The sequence below is a fragment of the Pseudorasbora parva genome, chromosome 23 (assembly GCF_024679245.1).
Source record: "Pseudorasbora parva isolate DD20220531a chromosome 23, ASM2467924v1, whole genome shotgun sequence".
NCBI classification, from domain to species: Eukaryota; Metazoa; Chordata; class Actinopteri; order Cypriniformes; family Gobionidae; genus Pseudorasbora; species Pseudorasbora parva.
This window is the reverse complement of record NC_090194.1, coordinates 2,046,653-2,064,379: the sequence shown is the minus strand read 5'-3', so window position 1 is coordinate 2,064,379 and position 17,727 is coordinate 2,046,653. Positions and strand designations below refer to the sequence as shown.

Here is a 17,727-nt window from a genome sequence, read left to right as displayed (position 1 = left end):
TCCTCACTTATCTAGTAAAATATTATGATAACTGACTAGTAAGGACATTTGACTGGTCCTCACTAGTTAAAAATCCTTATAAATCGGCCAAAACATGTTTGTATTTAAATCTATTGTTTTGCACGTTCTTGGGATGGGTAGGTTTAGGGATAGGGATTGGGTTAGGGTTTACAATATATCATTAACCTGATCAAAATCAATGGAAGTCCACGCAATGTCCTCACTTATATAGTGAAACAGACGTGTGTGTATGTGTCCTGGTATTCCCTACGTTGTGGGGAAATGTCTCCACACAGATAATACTATTATTAGTAGTAAATGATTATGATAACACCTTTGAGCCTGTCAATATTATGCAAACATGAAATCTCAAACGGACAGTAGGCTAGTACTTGCTACTAGTTGCTGACTTTTGCGCCTGCGTCTCTCGTCGCGTCGGAAACGGCATTCTAAAACAGTGAGCTTAAGTTAAAAGAAGTTCAACGTGCATCTCATTACCTTGTGTTATTTCCCATTTCACTGCCACGGATGCATTGATTCTTTGTGAACTCCCGTTTAGGACTAGCGATGTGTTGCCTGTCTGCACGCGTCCGTCACAGGACAGCGGTTAATCTCCTCCTCAGATCACTTCACGCGCAGTTGCGCAATATACAGACACTCGCTCAACCGCCACAGTCAGATTTTCCACCACATTAAAGAAAGCTTATTAATAACGAAAACGAATATTTATTTTTGCTAATTATTATTTTATTTCAGTTAGTTTTTTAGTAAGAGTAGTTAGTTTCGTTTAGTTTTAGTTTTTTATTTATTCAGATTTTTTAATTTTATTTCAGTTTACGAAAATGTTTTTTGACCAATAGTTTTAGTCTTAGTTTCAGTTTTCGTTTACGAAAATAACCTTGCTAGAAACAAGACAAAAATACTGAGTAAGAAAAGCATTTTTTGCAGTGAATGTTTGACAATAATATGCGTTTAGAGATTGTGTGTGATTGTGTGTGTGTTCCTGGAGCTCTGTTACTGACCTCTCTGCCTGCCCTGGATGCTCCTCAGCGCCAGGATGTTCTGCTCATCAGACAGGAAGTGCTTCATCTTGTGAAAAGGCTCTTTGCCACGGATGGTTAATTTGCTCCAGGGTTTGGGCCGGGCCAGAATCTCACTGACGGAGCCTTGGGACAGACCCAGAACATAATGGCCGAACACACGCTGACCGATGTTGTGTTTGATCAGCTGCTCTTTGACCTGTCGGGCGATCTCAGCCGTGTCCATTTCCTCGCCTTCCGACGTGCTGCCCGCGCCCTCTGATTGGCTAGGAGAAGGCGCCATGCCGTTAACCTCAGGGCTGCCTGATGACTGAGGGGGCAAGGGGCTGGAGAGAGAATTGGTTGTAGCGTAATGGGGCGGCCCGAACAGAACAGAACTTGGAGAAGGGTCCTGGAGGGCTTTGGTGTAGATGGTTTGCATGAGCTGCCTCTGAAGAAGAGAGTTGAGTGCCATTTTGCCAGCCAGTGGGGGGAACGTGGCGCCCACGCTGGCCATGCCGGGGGTAAAGAAGTCTGGCCCGATGCCCGTGGGGGAGAAAGGATGGGTACCGTTGGCACTGGCAGCGGATTCGGAGGTAGCGGTGCCCGTCCTCATCAAAAGCTGAGGCGAGGGGGGCGGAGGAGACCCCTGGAGCGTGGTGGGGACCGGAGTGGCAGGAAGACGCTGAGGGTTTTCCACTGTAGTTTCTTTAATTTTCCGGCCCAATGCTCCTGATGGGCGACAAGAAAAATAATATCAGATGATTTAGACTGATACTTAATATATTTAATAGATACATGTAGAGTAACATTTCATTTCATCAGTCCATAAAACCTTAGAAAAATCAGTCTTGAGATATTTCTTGGCCCAGTCTTGACGTTTCAGCTTGTGTGTCTTGTTCAGTGGTGGTCGACTTTCTGCCTTTCTTACCTTGGCCATGTCTCTGAGTATTGTGCACCTTGTGCTTTTGGGCACTCCAGTGATGTTGCAGCTCTGAAATATGGCCAAACTGGTGGCAAGTGGCATCTTGGCAGCTGCACGCTTGACTTTTCTCAGTTCACGGGCAGTTATTTTGCGCCTTGGTTTTTCCACAGGCTTCTTGCGACCCTGTTGACTATTTTGAACGAAACGCTTGATTGTTCGATGATCATGCTTCAGAAGCTTGGCTATTTTAAGACTGCTGCATCCCTCTGCAAATATATCTCACTATTTTTGACTTTTCTGAGCCTGTCAAGTCCTTCTTTTGACCCATTTTGCCAAAGGAAAGGAAGTTGCCTAATAATTATGCACACCTGATATAGGGTGTTGATGTCATTAGACCACACCCCTTCTCATTACAGAGATGCACATCACCTAATATGCTTAATTGGTAGTAGGCTTTCCAGCCTATACAGCTTGGAGTAAGATAACATGCATAACGAGGATGATGTGGTCAAAATACTCATTTGCCTAATTATTCTGCACTCCCTGTATATGGGGTTGGCTGATTTCAAAACACTGTTTCAGAGCGTTTTGAATCAGCAGATTCGGATGATTACATTTACATTTATGCATTTGGCAGACACTTTTATCCAAAGCGACTTACATTGCATTCAAGGTACACATTTTTACGTTATTGTCAGTTCTGATTCGGATCGTGTGTCAAACTGCTGAAATCACGTGACATTAGCGATCCAAATCATGAATCGAAGGCGAGGAATTAATGACAGAATTCATACTTTTGGGTGAACTAACCCTCTAAAGGGTCTTTGGTGTTTCCATGGTGTCTACTAAATAAATCGAGAGTTGCGTTGATATGATGTTATTTATAGGCAAAGAATTGCTGATTTATCCGGATTTAAACATTCCTGGAAACATTTGGGATTATGCAAGTAACGAAGTAAGACGCTGAGGGTGTTCCACTGTAGTTTCTTTCATTTTCCGGCCCAATGCTCCTGATGGGTGGCAAGAAAAATAATATCAGCTGATTTCGACTGATACTTAATATATTTAATAGATACATGTAGAGTAAAATCCTGGCAAGGTGATTTTGTATCATCCTGAAGGGGTTAATTTTGAGCTTGGACTCTACATTCTGGCTACTTAATCAGGGTTCCTATTTCTTCAAGTTAAATTCAAGTCTTTTTAAGACCATTTATATAAAAAATTAAAGGAAGTGTATGTAAGATTGTGGCCAAAACTGGTACTGCAATCACTTTTAAATGACTGTAGAGCAGTGTATCCCCCTCACCTTCCCCCTGACTCGAGGTTGCCAGATTGGCTGCAGGATCAGCAGAACGTTTGTAGATCTGCAGCTGTGCTAACTAGTGCAGATCTGGCAACCCGAAAACACTACTGACTTTGTGATTGGTCGATAGGTGGAGGGCGGAGCTTCAGGCCAAAACACAACATGACATCATCAACATCAGTTGAGGGCTGCAACAACAACTTTATAATGACAATATCCTGTCCGGACTACTGTTGTCAGTGATAGAAGTGTTTGAAATTAACATGATTTCTTAATGTCGAGTGACATATCAGGGCCATTTTATGATTGATATAATCGTCGTTGACAAAGGAAACTTTTCGCGTAAAAATCCCCGGCCGAATTACCTCCTTTTTTTAGACAAACACAGAGATCGTGTGTTCATTTAATTGCCGTTCAAATCCACATCTCTGAGTTTTCAAGAAGAGATCGCTTCACAATGAACTGTTTATAACCTGTTTGACCCCTGCAGAGCACCGTATCGCTGCGTTTCCCTGAAATTCGGATGCGTTTTACAGATCGATCCTAGACTTTTATTACTGAAATGCTGGAAAGTATTTACTAGAATAATCTTTCATCACCACTCAGAAGAGAAAAAGAAGAAAAACACGTAAATATTTGAAATGAGCCGTTATTAGCTAACGTTATACAGGGTAAATTTGCAGCATTGTATTAACTTATTTCCGCTCATTTCCACATCTTTGTTTAAACAGGAGATTTAAATAATTAATAATTTCCTATTATTAAATATGATTTGATTCTTATTATTCCAAGCATATGATATTTTTACAGCAGACACTCAATCGACTGAGCGGCGTTCCCAGGATCACAGAACTCGCTCCTCCTGAATAAATCGCCATCCGAATGCACGAGTTTATCACTGAGGTGGCTGCAAATGTATTTTTACGGACGTCCACATAAGAAACAATTACCATCCGAATAGGGCTCGTCTTTTAGCTGCTTTTTATTGAAATAGGATTGGAATAACATGAATTGGAAATGTCCATTTCCCCCTTAAAGATCCAAAATAAAGCACAAGCAGAAACAAAGCGGCAAACACTTGCTCCGCACGCTTTAAGGAAATCTGTGGCGTTTGTGCGCGCATGTGCTACAGGCTGACGTTTAACACTGATCTCCTCTGAGCTCTGCAGACTAGCAGGCATGTCCGCAGATATCAGGCCAGGCAACTGTGCGTGGGCTACCTGCTCATGCTGTGGGACTGCTCACTGCAAGGCATTGTGGGTGTCAGTACCGTTATCCTTTTTGCCATGACAAAACACCTCTGCTGTGTGTGCTTCCATAACAATACCATCACTTTATACAACGGTGGCAAAATCAATATCCAGTGCAATAGAATCCTGTCGGCCGCCAGAGACAGATACTCGCTGCGATCACACATGATTCTCCGTCATTGCCGTCAGCAGCGAATGCCAGGTTTAAAAATGCTAAATTTGTGATAGAAAGTCACATTTAAAACGCAAATTAAATGTATGATCTCCATAGGGGTGTCCAGAGGTGTTCTGTAATGACATTTTCAACCTCACACACACACACACACACACAGAGTGTAGTCGAAAGGGCAGGAAAAGGGAAATAAGGCCTAATTATCACATTGGTCTCCGCTAGCCGTTCAGGATTTATGCAAGCCCCAGGTGACCTTATCTCCTACAAGCCAAAACCTAATATGTTGCAGCCTCTAGAAAAGGATGAACTGACCTTAACAACACGTGTGCCTCCAAACCCAACGCGTCACTATCAGTATGATCTGCTACCATATTTATTCTTTTTCTCTTCTCGGGGCAAAATTAAATCATCAGCTAAAGTTCTGAAAGTTTTATTAGGTCATGTCGCACATCCTACTGGATTTTAGGTGAAGTTAGGGTTGGAAAAAATAAATCAATAAAATGTATTTGCAATTTCCCTGCAAATGGAAGTTAATGAAGAAACTCACCACTGAAGTCACTGTTGGCCAGTCGCTTCAAAGCGCTCTCTGACAGCTGGCTATGGTCCTTCCCTGTCAGCAACATCTCCAAAGGCTTGGACAAGTCCTGGAATGAAGGACGGATGAGGGAGAGAGAAGAAAAAACAGGAAGGAAGGGGGTGAGGGAAGGGAAAGGAAGTGAGGAAGTCAAATAGAATGCATCAATTAAAGGAACAAATACAAAAGGAAAGTTGTTGTAAGGAAGAAAAGAAGAAAGAAAATAAATTAATGTTAAGTTAAGGAAAGAAGGGAAGGGAAAAAGAAGGAAATAAGGAAGGGAAATTAAGGCATAAAGAAATGAGGAAGGAAGGAAGGAAGGAAGGAAGGAAGGAAGGAAGGAAGGAAGGAAGGAAGGAAGGAAGGAAGGAAGGAAGGAAGGAAGGAAGGAAGGAAGGAAGGAAGGAAGGAAGGAAGGAAGGAAGGAAAAAGGAAAATGAAGGCATAAATAAACAAGGAAAGTTATAGGAAGAAATGAAGGAAGGAAGCGGGCGAAGAAAATTAAAAAAGAGATTAAATGGAAGAAAGGAAGTGAGGGAGGAAGAAGAGAAATTAAGGTATAAATAAACAAAGAAAGTTATGGGAAGGAAGGAAGGAAGGAAGGAAGGAAGGAAGGAAGGAAGGAAGGAAGGAAGGAAGGAAGGAAGGAAGGAAGGAAGGAAGGAAGGAAGGAAATAAAAAGGGGGGAAATTTAGAAGTGATGAAATGAAAGGAAGTGATGAATGAAGGGAACAGGAAGAAAATGAGAAATGGAGCAAAGAAGATAAAGAAAGAATGAAACATTACAAAAACTGCCAAAAACCTCTTGACATGAATTTAGAGGGAAAACGTATAAATGTAAAACGGACACATGAATGGGTTGATATTCATAATGTGGACATCATGAGCAGCCTCACCTGAGCTGAGGAGTGAAGATGATGATCTGAGGAGCTGAGCTCTGAGGACTTCAGGGAGCTGGAGAGAGAGAGAGAGAGAGAGAGAGAGAGAGAGAGAGAGAGAGAGAGAGAGAGAGAGAGAGAGAGAGAGAGAGAGAGAGAGAGAGAGAGAGAGAGAGAGAGAGAGAGAGAGAGAGAGAGAGAGACACAGAGAGACACAGAGAGACACAGAGAGACACAGAGAGAGAGAGAGAGAGAGAGAGAGAGAGAGACACAGAGAGACACAGAGAGACACAGAGAGACACAGAGAGAGAGAGAGAGAGAGAGAGGACGACAGAACACACTTTAAAATAATCAACACACGCGAGAAATACACCGCAAACAATGCTCCTTACTCAATATTTTTGTCTTGTTTCTAGTAAAAAAACATCTAAAAATTCTTAAAACGAGAAGTATTTACTAGACAAGCAAAGCAAAAATAAGCTTAAAACGAGATTATTTTCTCACCCCATTGGCAGATTATTTATCTTATTTTAAGCAAAAACTCTCTTCATTTTGAGTTATTTTTCCCCCAAAACAAGACAATAGTTTTTACGTGTCTAGTAAATGATTCTTAATGTAAGAATGTTTTGATGTTTAGACTAGAAACAAGACAAAAATACTGAGTAAGAAAAGCCTTTTTTGCAGTGAACGCCTTCAGTTTCCCTCTCAGGTCACACTGCAAAAAAAGCTCTTCTTATTTAGAAAATTCATTCTTGTTTCCAGTCAATATATCTTAAAGTTCTTAAATCAAGATGCATTTACTAGATCAGTAAAATGACATAAGATATTTTAGCTTGTTTTCTGGGGTAAAATATCAAAATGAAGTGAGTTTTTGCTTAAAACAGGCAAACTAATCTGATTTCAATCAGAAATAAGATTATTTTTCTCACCCCACATGCAGATCATTTTGCCTGTTTTAGGCAAAAACTCACTTCATTTAGATTTTATTTTCAACAAAACAAGAACAAATATCTTCTGTCATTTTACTGATCTAGTAAATGCATCTTGATTTAAGAATTGTTAGATATTTAGACTAGAAACAAGACGACATGACAGAGTAAGAAGAGCATTTTTTTTCAGGTCAAGAGCAGTGTATCCGTTCGGATCTGTCATTACGGATCAAACTGGGCCTCTGGCTGAACACACTCATTATATCACGAGTAGACAACCAGCTATCAATATACATTCAGCAAAGCGGCTTTTAGGCCGATCATCAGACTAGCACAGATCTTAACAACACCCTCTATTCATGGATTACTCGCTTTATAAGTCCCAATTGGGAATATTACGCCTAAAATCGAGTTATGCAACGGAAAGCCAGACATCTCCCGAAGCCTCCCAGCACACACACACACACACGCAGAGAGACGAGCGGCCGTGCCAAAAACACACACATCAGTCAATTAGGTTATCGCCGATGCAAACGACGTTAGCCTCCTCATTACAGCTGTGGCTGGAGATGAAACGCAGCAATCCCTCAGTCCTGTGCACAAACCACTCCGACAACAAAGCACGCTTAATCCGCTTTTCTCAAAAATAAGACCCAATACTCCTTGCATACCTAAGGTTCTTTGAATTTATTAAACAGAACGGAGATTACCGCGGAGTAAAATTCCTTCTGGTAAAATATGGGAGTGAGAGCTCCGTCTGCGGTTCATATCTCAGCTGAACTACATCAGATCGGCTTCAGTGTGTGACTGTAAAGTTCAAGACCGGCAGGTGATGAGAGCTCCCAGTTCCAGCCCTGCGGCGGGACAAACGCATGCATGACGGAGCTCCACACAAAGGTTAAGAATGCTCTGAGGGGCTCAAATGATGGAGGTGGATAAACATGACCAGGTCAGGTCATGCCAAACTAAACCGTGGCTCATTTAGAGTCGTAATACGCATTTGATCTGTAAGAGAAGGAGTCTCTTCTGATCACCAAGGCTGCGTTTATTTGATTAAAACTACAAAAAAATGCTAATATTGTGAAATATTATTAAAAATGATTTTTTTAGCATCACATGATCCTTCAGAAATCATTCTAAGAAACATTTATGATTATTATCAATAGTTCTGTAAACATTATTTCAGGATTCTTTGATGAATAGAAAGTTCAGAAGAACAGTATTTATCTGAAATAGAAAGATTTTTGCAACATTGTGCTACAGTTTTGGGCTAAAGTTTTGGGTCAGTACACTCTCAGAAAAAAGCTACAGTGCTGTCACTGGAGCGGCACCCGAAGGTACAAAAGTCAAAAGGTACATCTTTGTACCTTACTCACCCCTAAATGGTACATATCAGTACTTTAAGAGTGTGTGTTAGTACCTTAAAGGTACATATCAGAACTTTAAGAGTGTGTGTTAGTACCTTAAAGGTACATATCAGTACTTTAAGAGTGTGTGTTAGTACCTTAAAGGTACATATCAGTACTTTAAGAGTGTGTGTTAGTACCTTAAAGGTATATCAGTACTTTAAGAGTGTGTGTTAGTACCTTAAAGGTACATATCAGTACTTTAAGAGTGTGTGTTAGTACCTTAAAGGTATATCAGTACTTTAAGAGTGTGTGTTAGTACCTTAAAGGTACATATCAGTACTTTAAGAGTGTGTGTTAGTGCCTTAAAGGTACATCAGTACTTTAAGAGTGTGTGTTAGTACCTTAAAGGTACATATCAGTACTTTAAGAGTGTGTGTTATTACCTTAAAGGTACATATCAGTACTTTAAGAGTGTGTATTATTACCTTAAAGGTACATATCAGTACTTTAAGAGTGTGTGTTATTACCTTAAAGGTACATATCAGTACTTTAAGAGTGTGTATTATTACCTTAAAGGTACATATCAGTACTTTAAGAGTGTGTATTATTACCTTAAAGGTACATATCAGTACTTTAAGAGTGTGTATTATTACCTTAAAGGTTCATATCAGTACTTTAAGAGTGTGTATTATTACCTTAAAGGTTCATATCAGTACTTTAAGAGTGTGTATTATTACCTTAAAGGTACATATCAGTACTTTAAGAGTGTGTATTATTACCTTAAAGGTACATATCAGTACTTTAAGAGTGTGTATTATTACCTTAAAGGTTCATATCAGTACTTTAAGAGTGTGTATTATTACCTTAAAGGTACATATCAGTACTTTAAGAGTGTGTATTATTACCTTAAAGGTACATATCAGTACTTTAAGAGTGTGTATTATTACCTTAAAGGTTCATATCAGTACTTTAAGAGTGTGTGTTAGTACCTTAAAGGTACATATCAGTACTTTAAGAGTGTGTATTATTACCTTAAAGGTTCATATCAGTACTTTAAGAGTGTGTATTATTACCTTAAAGGCTCATATCAGTACTTTAAGAGTGTGTATTAGTACCTTAAAGGTACATATCAGTACTTTAAGAGTGTGTATTATTACCTTAAAGGTTCATTTCAGTACTTTAAGAGTGTGTATTATTACCTTAAAGGTACATATCAGTACTTTAAGAGTGTGTATTATTACCTTAAAGGTACATATCAGTACTTTAAGAGTGTGTATTATTACCTTAAAGGTACATATCAGTACTTTAAGAGTGTGTATTATTACCTTAAAGGTACATATCAGTACTTTAAGAGTGTGTATTATTACCTTAAAGGTACATATCAGTACTTTAAGAGTGTGTATTATTACCTTAAAGGTACATATCAGTACTTTAAGAGTGTGTATTATTACCTTAAAGGTACATATCAGTACTTTAAGAGTGTGTATTATTACCTTAAAGGTACATATCAGTACTTTAAGAGTGTGTATTATTACCTTAAAGGTACATATCAGTACTTTAAGAGTGTGTATTATTACCTTAAAGGTACATATCAGTACTTTAAGAGTGTGTATTAGTGCCTTAAAGGTTCATATCAGTACTTTAAGAGTGTGTGTTAGTACCTTAAAGGTTCATATCAGTACTTTAAGAGTGTGTATTATTACCTTAAAGGTTCATATCAGTACTTTAAGAGTGTGTGTTAGTACCTTAAAGGTTCATATCAGTACTTTAAGAGTGTGTATTAATACCTTAAAGGCTCATATCAGTACTTTAAGAGTGTGTGTTAGTACCTTAAAGGTTCATATCAGTACTTTAAGAGTGTGTATTATTACCTTAAAGGTACATATCAGTACTTTAAGAGTGTGTGTTATTACCTTAAAGGTACATATCAGTACTTTAAGAGTGTGTGTTAGTACCTTAAAGGTACATATCAGTACTTTAAGAGTGTGTATTAATACCTTAAAGGTACATATCAGTACTTTAAGAGTGTGTATTATTACCTTAAAGGTTCATATCAGTACTTTAAGAGTGTGTATTATTACCTTAAAGGTACATATCAGTACTTTAAGAGTGTGTATTATTACCTTAAAGGTACATATCAGTACTTTAAGAGTGTGTGTTATTACCTTAAAGGTACATATCAGTACTTTAAGAGTGTGTGTTATTACCTTAAAGGTACATATCAGTACTTTAAGAGTGTGTGTTATTACCTTAAAGGTACATATCAGTACTTTAAGAGTGTGTGTTATTACCTTAAAGGTTCATATCAGTACTTTAAGAGTGTGTATTATTACCTTAAAGGCTCATATCAGTACTTTAAGAGTGTGTATTAATACCTTAAAGGCTCATATCAGTACTTTAAGAGTGTGTATTATTACCTTAAAGGTACATAGTAGAACATTAAAGGTACATTTTAGTCCCTTTCCAGTTTTGTACCTTAGGGTACCGCCCCAGTGACAGAAATGTACCTTTTTTTCTGACAGTGTAAGAATTTATTTATAAAAATTTTTGGGAAATACTTTTATTCATCAAGGATGCATTAAAAATGCATAAAGACATTTTATAATGTTGCAAAAGCTTTCTATTTCTGATAAATGCTGTTCTTTTGAACTTTATATTCATCAAAGAATCCTAAAAAATATATTTTTCAACACTGATAATCATAAATGTTTCTTGAGCAGCAAATCATCATATGCGATCCTCTTCCGAGTTTTCTGCTGCATTCGACTGGAATCATCTGCAGCAGATTTTAAAGCTCAGTTCATTTATTTCACTCTCCTCTAAGAACTCAATTTGGTCAATATTACAAGATCACTGTACTTGTTTTTAGTTATTTGATTGTTTTATATTCTGTTATGCTTTTTTACTGTATTGAACCCGCTTTTTGTGCCAGGTTGTCATTGTAAATTCTCAACTGACTTACCTGGTTAAAATAATTACTTAATAATTAAATATGTGACCACAAAACCAGTCATAAGGGTCAATTTTCTAAAACTCTGATTTATTCGTCATCATTAATATTTGGCCAAACTATTTGAAAATCTGGAATCTGAGGGTGCAGAGAAATCTAAATATTGAGAAAATCTCCTTTAAAGTTGTCCAAATGAAGTCCATAGCAATGCTAATAATACATTTTTGATATATTTATGTTAGGAAATGTACAAAATATCTTCATGGAACATGATCTTAATATCCTAATGATTTTTGGCACAAAAGAAAAATGGATAATTGTGACCCATACGCAGGACTGCAGAAGTGCTCCAGGGTCTCATCTGAGAGTGATTAGTGAAGGATCATGTGACTCTGAAGACTGGAGGAATGATGATAAATTCAGCTTTGATCACAGGAATAAACTACACTTTAATATACATTGACATAGAAAACTGTTATTTTACATTTTAATAATATTCCACAATATTACTGTATTTTTAATTAAATAACTGCAGCCTTGGTGAGCAGAAGAGACTCCTTCTAAAGACATTACAAATCTTACCCATCAAAAACTTTTGAGCGGCAGTGTGCTTGAATATCACATTAAGGTTGATGCAACGTTAAAATAATGTTAATAATGCTAAAATATTCCCCCAAATGTGCAGGGAAAGGCTGAAGCATCAGGATTATTTGCGCTGACAGAATTAGTGCTTCAGAACTTACCCGAGTTCTCGTTTGATCTCCTCGTAGTCTGACTGCTCTTGAAGCTTTTCTTCAAGTTGCTGGAGAGAGGAAAAGGCAGATATACTTATTTATAAGCAAAACTGTAATAAATCAGTGTATGAGCTGCATTATACACTCTGAAATCACACAATATTCACTTTAAAGTGAAACTTAAAGAGCTGCATGAAGAGGGACTTCAAAATGCAGAGAATGTAAACAGATGCAGACCATGAGACACGTCTTTTACATAAAAAAAATGAAACCACAATATTTTGCTCATTTACACCACCAAAAAGGCTTAAATAATATTAGTAATATTTTAATTCAGCAAAGATGCATTAAATTGATCGTTAAAGTGACCTGCAGGATTTATAAAGGTACATTTAAGACCAATTTAAGAAACTTTAAGGAATAAATTGAAGGGAACACAACACGTCGATATGTAATAGTTGTATTAGTGGCACATCAAAGTTAGACAACACAATTTCCAACAGATCTCCATTACTTTTTAACTAATTTGACAAAAAATAGCTTAAAGTTTGAGATAAGAAATCTCATGAAAGTGATTTTATTATTAAAACAAGAACGAATATCTGCTGATGTGTTCAGAAAAATCAACTTAATTCAAATGTTAGTCATTTTCATACCCAATGACAGATATTTGTTCTTGTTTTAATCATAAACTCATTTCATTTTGTTCAGTTTCTCAGAAAACAAGACTTCATTTCTTCATTCTGCATGTCATAAATGTCTCTTGATTTAAGTGTTTAGATATTTGTGCTGGAAAACTAAAATCCTGAGGAAGAACATCATGTTTGCAGTGAATGTGATTTAATCTAGAGCCCTATGAAATCTGTTTAATTTATTGTTTTATAGTTTATTCTGCATTAATGGTTAAATGAAATGAAATGTGACTGGCTTTCGTTGATCTTCGTGACACAAATGAAGATATTTGTAATGAAATCTGCGAGATTTCTGTCCTCCATTGACAGTCTAAGCAACTTCCACTGACGCTTCAGAAAGTTCATAAAGAGATCCTAAAACTGATCCATACGGATCGAGCGGATTATTCCAGATGTTCTGAAGAGACTCGATGGCTTTATATGATGAAGGAAAGTCTGACGGGTTTGGATCGACATGAGGACGAGGAAATGAGGATTTTTGGGTGAACTGTCCCTTTAAGTGTCAGACCTACTTTTGATTTATTCATCCAACATTTGACAAATTCTGAGACATTCCTCATTATACAGTAAATTACATTTTTATGACTGGATTCTGCATCCCAGAAATCATAGGGCCCTAATGTAATGCCATGATATTGAATTTGAGACTTTCTTGCTCCAATTTAAGACATTTTAAGACCTTACATTGTGAACGGTCAAATTAAGACTCGTGGAAACAAGCAATATTTATGAATATAATTTCAAATGCATTTTTAAACAAATAAAAATGTATTTGGCTCAGGAATAAATGACATTTTATAATTATAAATTGTAGTAATGATGTTTGATCAAATAAATTACTTTTGCGACTTTTTTTTGTAGTATTGTTTAGATTTTTTTTGTGATAATTTTCCATTCACATATGTTTCAAACTTGAGAAAATATTGTAAAATTAAGTGAACAAATTTAGCTTTTTTTATTGTTTATTTGCAATCTTTAAATTGTTATATACTTCGGCTTTTTATCAGCCGTTCTGCTTTCTAGATGACGGCCAATAAAATACTCATTCTGCTCGACCACTGTTCGGTGTGTGTGTGTTTGTGTGTGTGTGTGTGTGTGTGTGTGTGTGTGTGTGTGTGTGTGTGTGAGCCTGTTTATGTGGTTTATGAGGACATATCAAATGTCCTCATAATTCAAATGGCCTTAAAAACATACTAAATGATGTTTTTTTGAGAAAGTAAAAATGCAGAATGTTTCCTGTGATGGGTAGGTTTAGGGGCAGTGTGTGTGTGTGTGTGTGTGTGTGTGTGTGTGTGTGTGTGTGTGTGTGTGTGTGTGTGTGTGTGTGTGTGTGTGTGTGTGTGTGTGTGTGTGTGTGTAGGTTTAGGGGCAGTGTAAGGGGATAGAAAATACGGTTTGTACAGTACAAAAACCATTACGTCTATGGAATGTCTCCAAATGTAACAAAAACAATCGTGTGTGTGTGTGTGTGTGTGTGTGTGTGTGTGTGTGTGTGTGTGTGTGTGTGTGTGTGTGTGTGTGTGTGTGTGTGTGTGTGTGTGTGTGTGTGCTGATGAATCTCTCCGCAGTGCACACACTCATATTCTGCAGCAGATCTGGAGTCAGGCCAGATCAGAGCAGTCTCTCCGTGTGAGGCTCAGCGAAGGCTTCGTCTCAGCTCAGTCTCCTGACATCCAACCAGCTGTCATTCAAACTCCAAACATTCACTACACGGGTCACATGGCTCGTGTGAGCCGCTGCAACATTTACAGGCCTGTCTGTATCTGGACCACGAGCTTCATCCAACATGAAGTCCAGTGCTAATGTGACTTTAGACGGGCCGCGGCTCATAATGAACACCAGGCTCTGTCACTCGTCCTCGCTACAGCCGTTTAACTACAGAGAGGAGCTTCTTATATATGAGTAGGCCTGGGGATTGACACAAATCTCACCATTTGAGTTCGATTCACAAGCTATAAATATATATCAGGCAACTTTGCCTGAAAAATACATTTTGGTCCAAAAACAGCAACTTTATTCAGCATTGTCTTCTCTTCCGCGTTTGTTTTCAATCCTCAAATAAAGATTTGAACAGTTATGAATCAACGTATTGATTCATGATTCGGATCAAACTGTGTCAAACTGCTGAAATCACGTGACATTGTTGTTATTTTTGGACCCAAATGTATTTCTGATGCTTCAAGAGACTCTAATTAACCCACTGATGTCTCATATGGACTACTTTGATGATGTTTTTATTCCCTTTCTGGACATGGACAGTATAGTGTGCATACACTTGCATACGCTCTCGGACTAAATATAAAATATCTTAAACTGTGTGTGAAGATGAACGGAGGTCTTACGGTGTGGAGCGACATTAGGGAGAGGAGTTAATGACAGACATTTCATTTTTGGGTGAACTAACCCTTTAATGTAATGGCATCTACTCCGGTATATATTACTCTATGCTTGAATATACAAATGGTGTGCAATTCAATGCAGCAATAAAGACATGCTCAAGAGTGTTCAATACTGTCTGGAGGGCACAAATGATGCCCTCACTTGATATATAGCCTATGTTTGATGAATCTGCTTGATATTAGTCGCTGGTCTGACCTTTAGTAGGGCCTCTTTGGAGCTCAGCTGCTGCTCCAGCTGGCTGATCTGATTGGTGGAGGTCTCGCTGAGCTGAGCCAGACTGGCCTGGAGTCTCTGAACGTCCTCAGCCAAACGCTCCACCTCCCGCTCCTTCGCACCCAATTCTGCCTCCAGAGACTTGTCCTGCACACAGAAACACAAGCGTTTCACTGACAATACACTTCCTGTAACTTCTGCGTCTTCAGAGCAGAGCTGGACAGAGTACACAACTTCATTACTGGAGTAAAAGTAACAGTACTACTAGTTAAATATTACTCCGTTACAAGTGAAAGTTGTAAAAACAGATTTTTACTGAAGTAAGCATTTGATTTCAAAAGTACTTAAGTATCAAAAGTAAATTTTCTTTTCTATGTCAGTGCATTATTTTATTATTATTGTTGTATAAATGCACATTATGCCATCATGGTTTAAGCCAGTCAGTGATGCTCCATCTGACACACTAGCACACGACTAACTTAAACTCATTTAAATACTTGTAGAAAAGTTACAAAGCTCTTTATAAAGCGCTGTCACTTTAAGGCCGAATGCTCGGATCCAATACACTGATACACATCTGATATTCTCACACTGTTCACCTTCACTGAAGACAGAATCAACTTTGTTTATGTGAATACTTCACAAAATGAGCATTTGGACATCCGTCTCCTTCCATTTTGCTCTAAACTATAAATCAGTGTTTAATAAATGCTGTGAAATCATTGAACTTCACGAGACTCTACAAGAGTGATTCCTGAAAGGCTTTCTGCAAAAACCCAAACACCTTTTAAAGAAGAAAAAAATCATCACTGACTTTCAGAGCTGCGACAGAAACGACTTTCGACTTCGAGGACCTTGATAGAAATGTAGTGGAGTAAAAAGGACGATATTTGTCTTTCAGATGGAGTGAAGCTAAAGTCATACGTTTACAGAAAATATAATACTCCAGTAAAGTACAGATACTCAAAAAGTGAACTTAAGTAAAGGACTCGAGTAAATGTATTAGTTCCTGTCCTGCTCTGCTCCTGAGCAGTGAGAGCATTACTATCCTATCATGTATATACTGAGTAAAGCATTATGAAGATATTCAAATATTCATAAGACCTTAAAGAACATTTGGGAGTTCGCAAACATTGATGATATGTTTTATGGGCGGAGCAGAAAATGACAGTTCTGCCGTAGCACTCTATGGGCATCTTTAAACAGCCGAGTTTAGGCGGCTCTAAAGCGACTCTGTGTTTACTCAAAATTCTGTATAAAGATGCAATGCCGCATAAAAGAAGACTTAAATATGCCGGGTCTGACCCACCGTGGCTCCTAGCATCAAAGGCGATGCTGAAGCGGTTTTGATTCAGTACAAATGCATTTATGCCGCCTTAGAGAAGCATTAAACGGTCTATGTAAATGCTCCTTTTGGGATTTTATGCCGCTTCAGATTCGGTTTCTGTGCCGCGTTTTCTTTGTAAAGATGCCTTATTGAAAACACAATAAAAAGGTCATCAAAAGAAATATCAGAATTGCAAAATATAAATTCGCTTTTCTGACTTTCAGATTTGTGATATCAAAAGTCAGAATTGTTAGATAGGCCTAAAAATTTAATATTTAAATGTTACCTTTATAAAATTGTACAGGTTTAAATATGATTTCATGCTGTAACTGTAAAGCTATTATTGTTGTAGTTCTTAAAAGTGGATTCTGTTAAATAAAATATCTCCATTTGGAGCAGTGTTAATTTCGTTGACAAATAATTTTTTCACTGAGGAAAACGAGACGATAACTAAAACAATGAATGTTTTGAATGACAAAAACAATGAGGATAATCTACTGTCATTTTCGTCAACGAATAAAAGCTGAGGAAAATGTTAGGGAGGGACGCTTCAGAGCGGCTCAATCAATGAATAAATCACATTTATGACAGGGAATGTTTGGGAATAGTGACAGTGTTTACTTTACCATGTTTATATTGTAATATGATAGATGGTTGTAACGATGCATATTTGATCTCCCTCATCTGAACTGCAATAGTGCGGGATTTCAAAATAAGAGTCCCGGTGTATTTCCAGCTTCTTTATAATTAAGTCACGCATTATATAAACGCTTATGGTTACAAAATAAACTGCATTTACTTTCATTCCCATTCAATTCATAGTCAGGAGGAAAGACTAACAACAGTATTTGACACGCATTATTCAATAAAGTATCAGGGTTATAATAGTTCACTAAAACCATTAAACATATTAATTACATGAAATTAAATAAATGTTAACCTGATATACTAACTAAAACAGAAATACAACTTTATAAAAACTATATAGATGTTTTAAAAAAACAAAGTGAAT

General features: G+C 37.6%; 1 protein-coding gene across 1 annotated transcript in view; it reads right to left on the bottom strand.

The window, feature by feature from the left end:
- cux1a (cut-like homeobox 1a) overlaps positions 1-17,727 on the bottom strand; it is a 214,417-nt gene that overhangs the window by 46,745 nt on the left and 149,945 nt on the right. The window contains exons 12-16 of the mRNA XM_067433652.1: positions 15,371-15,535; positions 12,093-12,151; positions 6,140-6,197; positions 5,217-5,313; positions 1,023-1,751 (exon numbers count right to left, since the gene is read on the bottom strand). Of these exons, the coding sequence (XP_067289753.1) occupies positions 1,023-1,751; positions 5,217-5,313; positions 6,140-6,197; positions 12,093-12,151; positions 15,371-15,535 (1,108 nt within the window). The remainder of the gene's footprint in view (positions 1-1,022; positions 1,752-5,216; positions 5,314-6,139; positions 6,198-12,092; positions 12,152-15,370; positions 15,536-17,727) is intronic.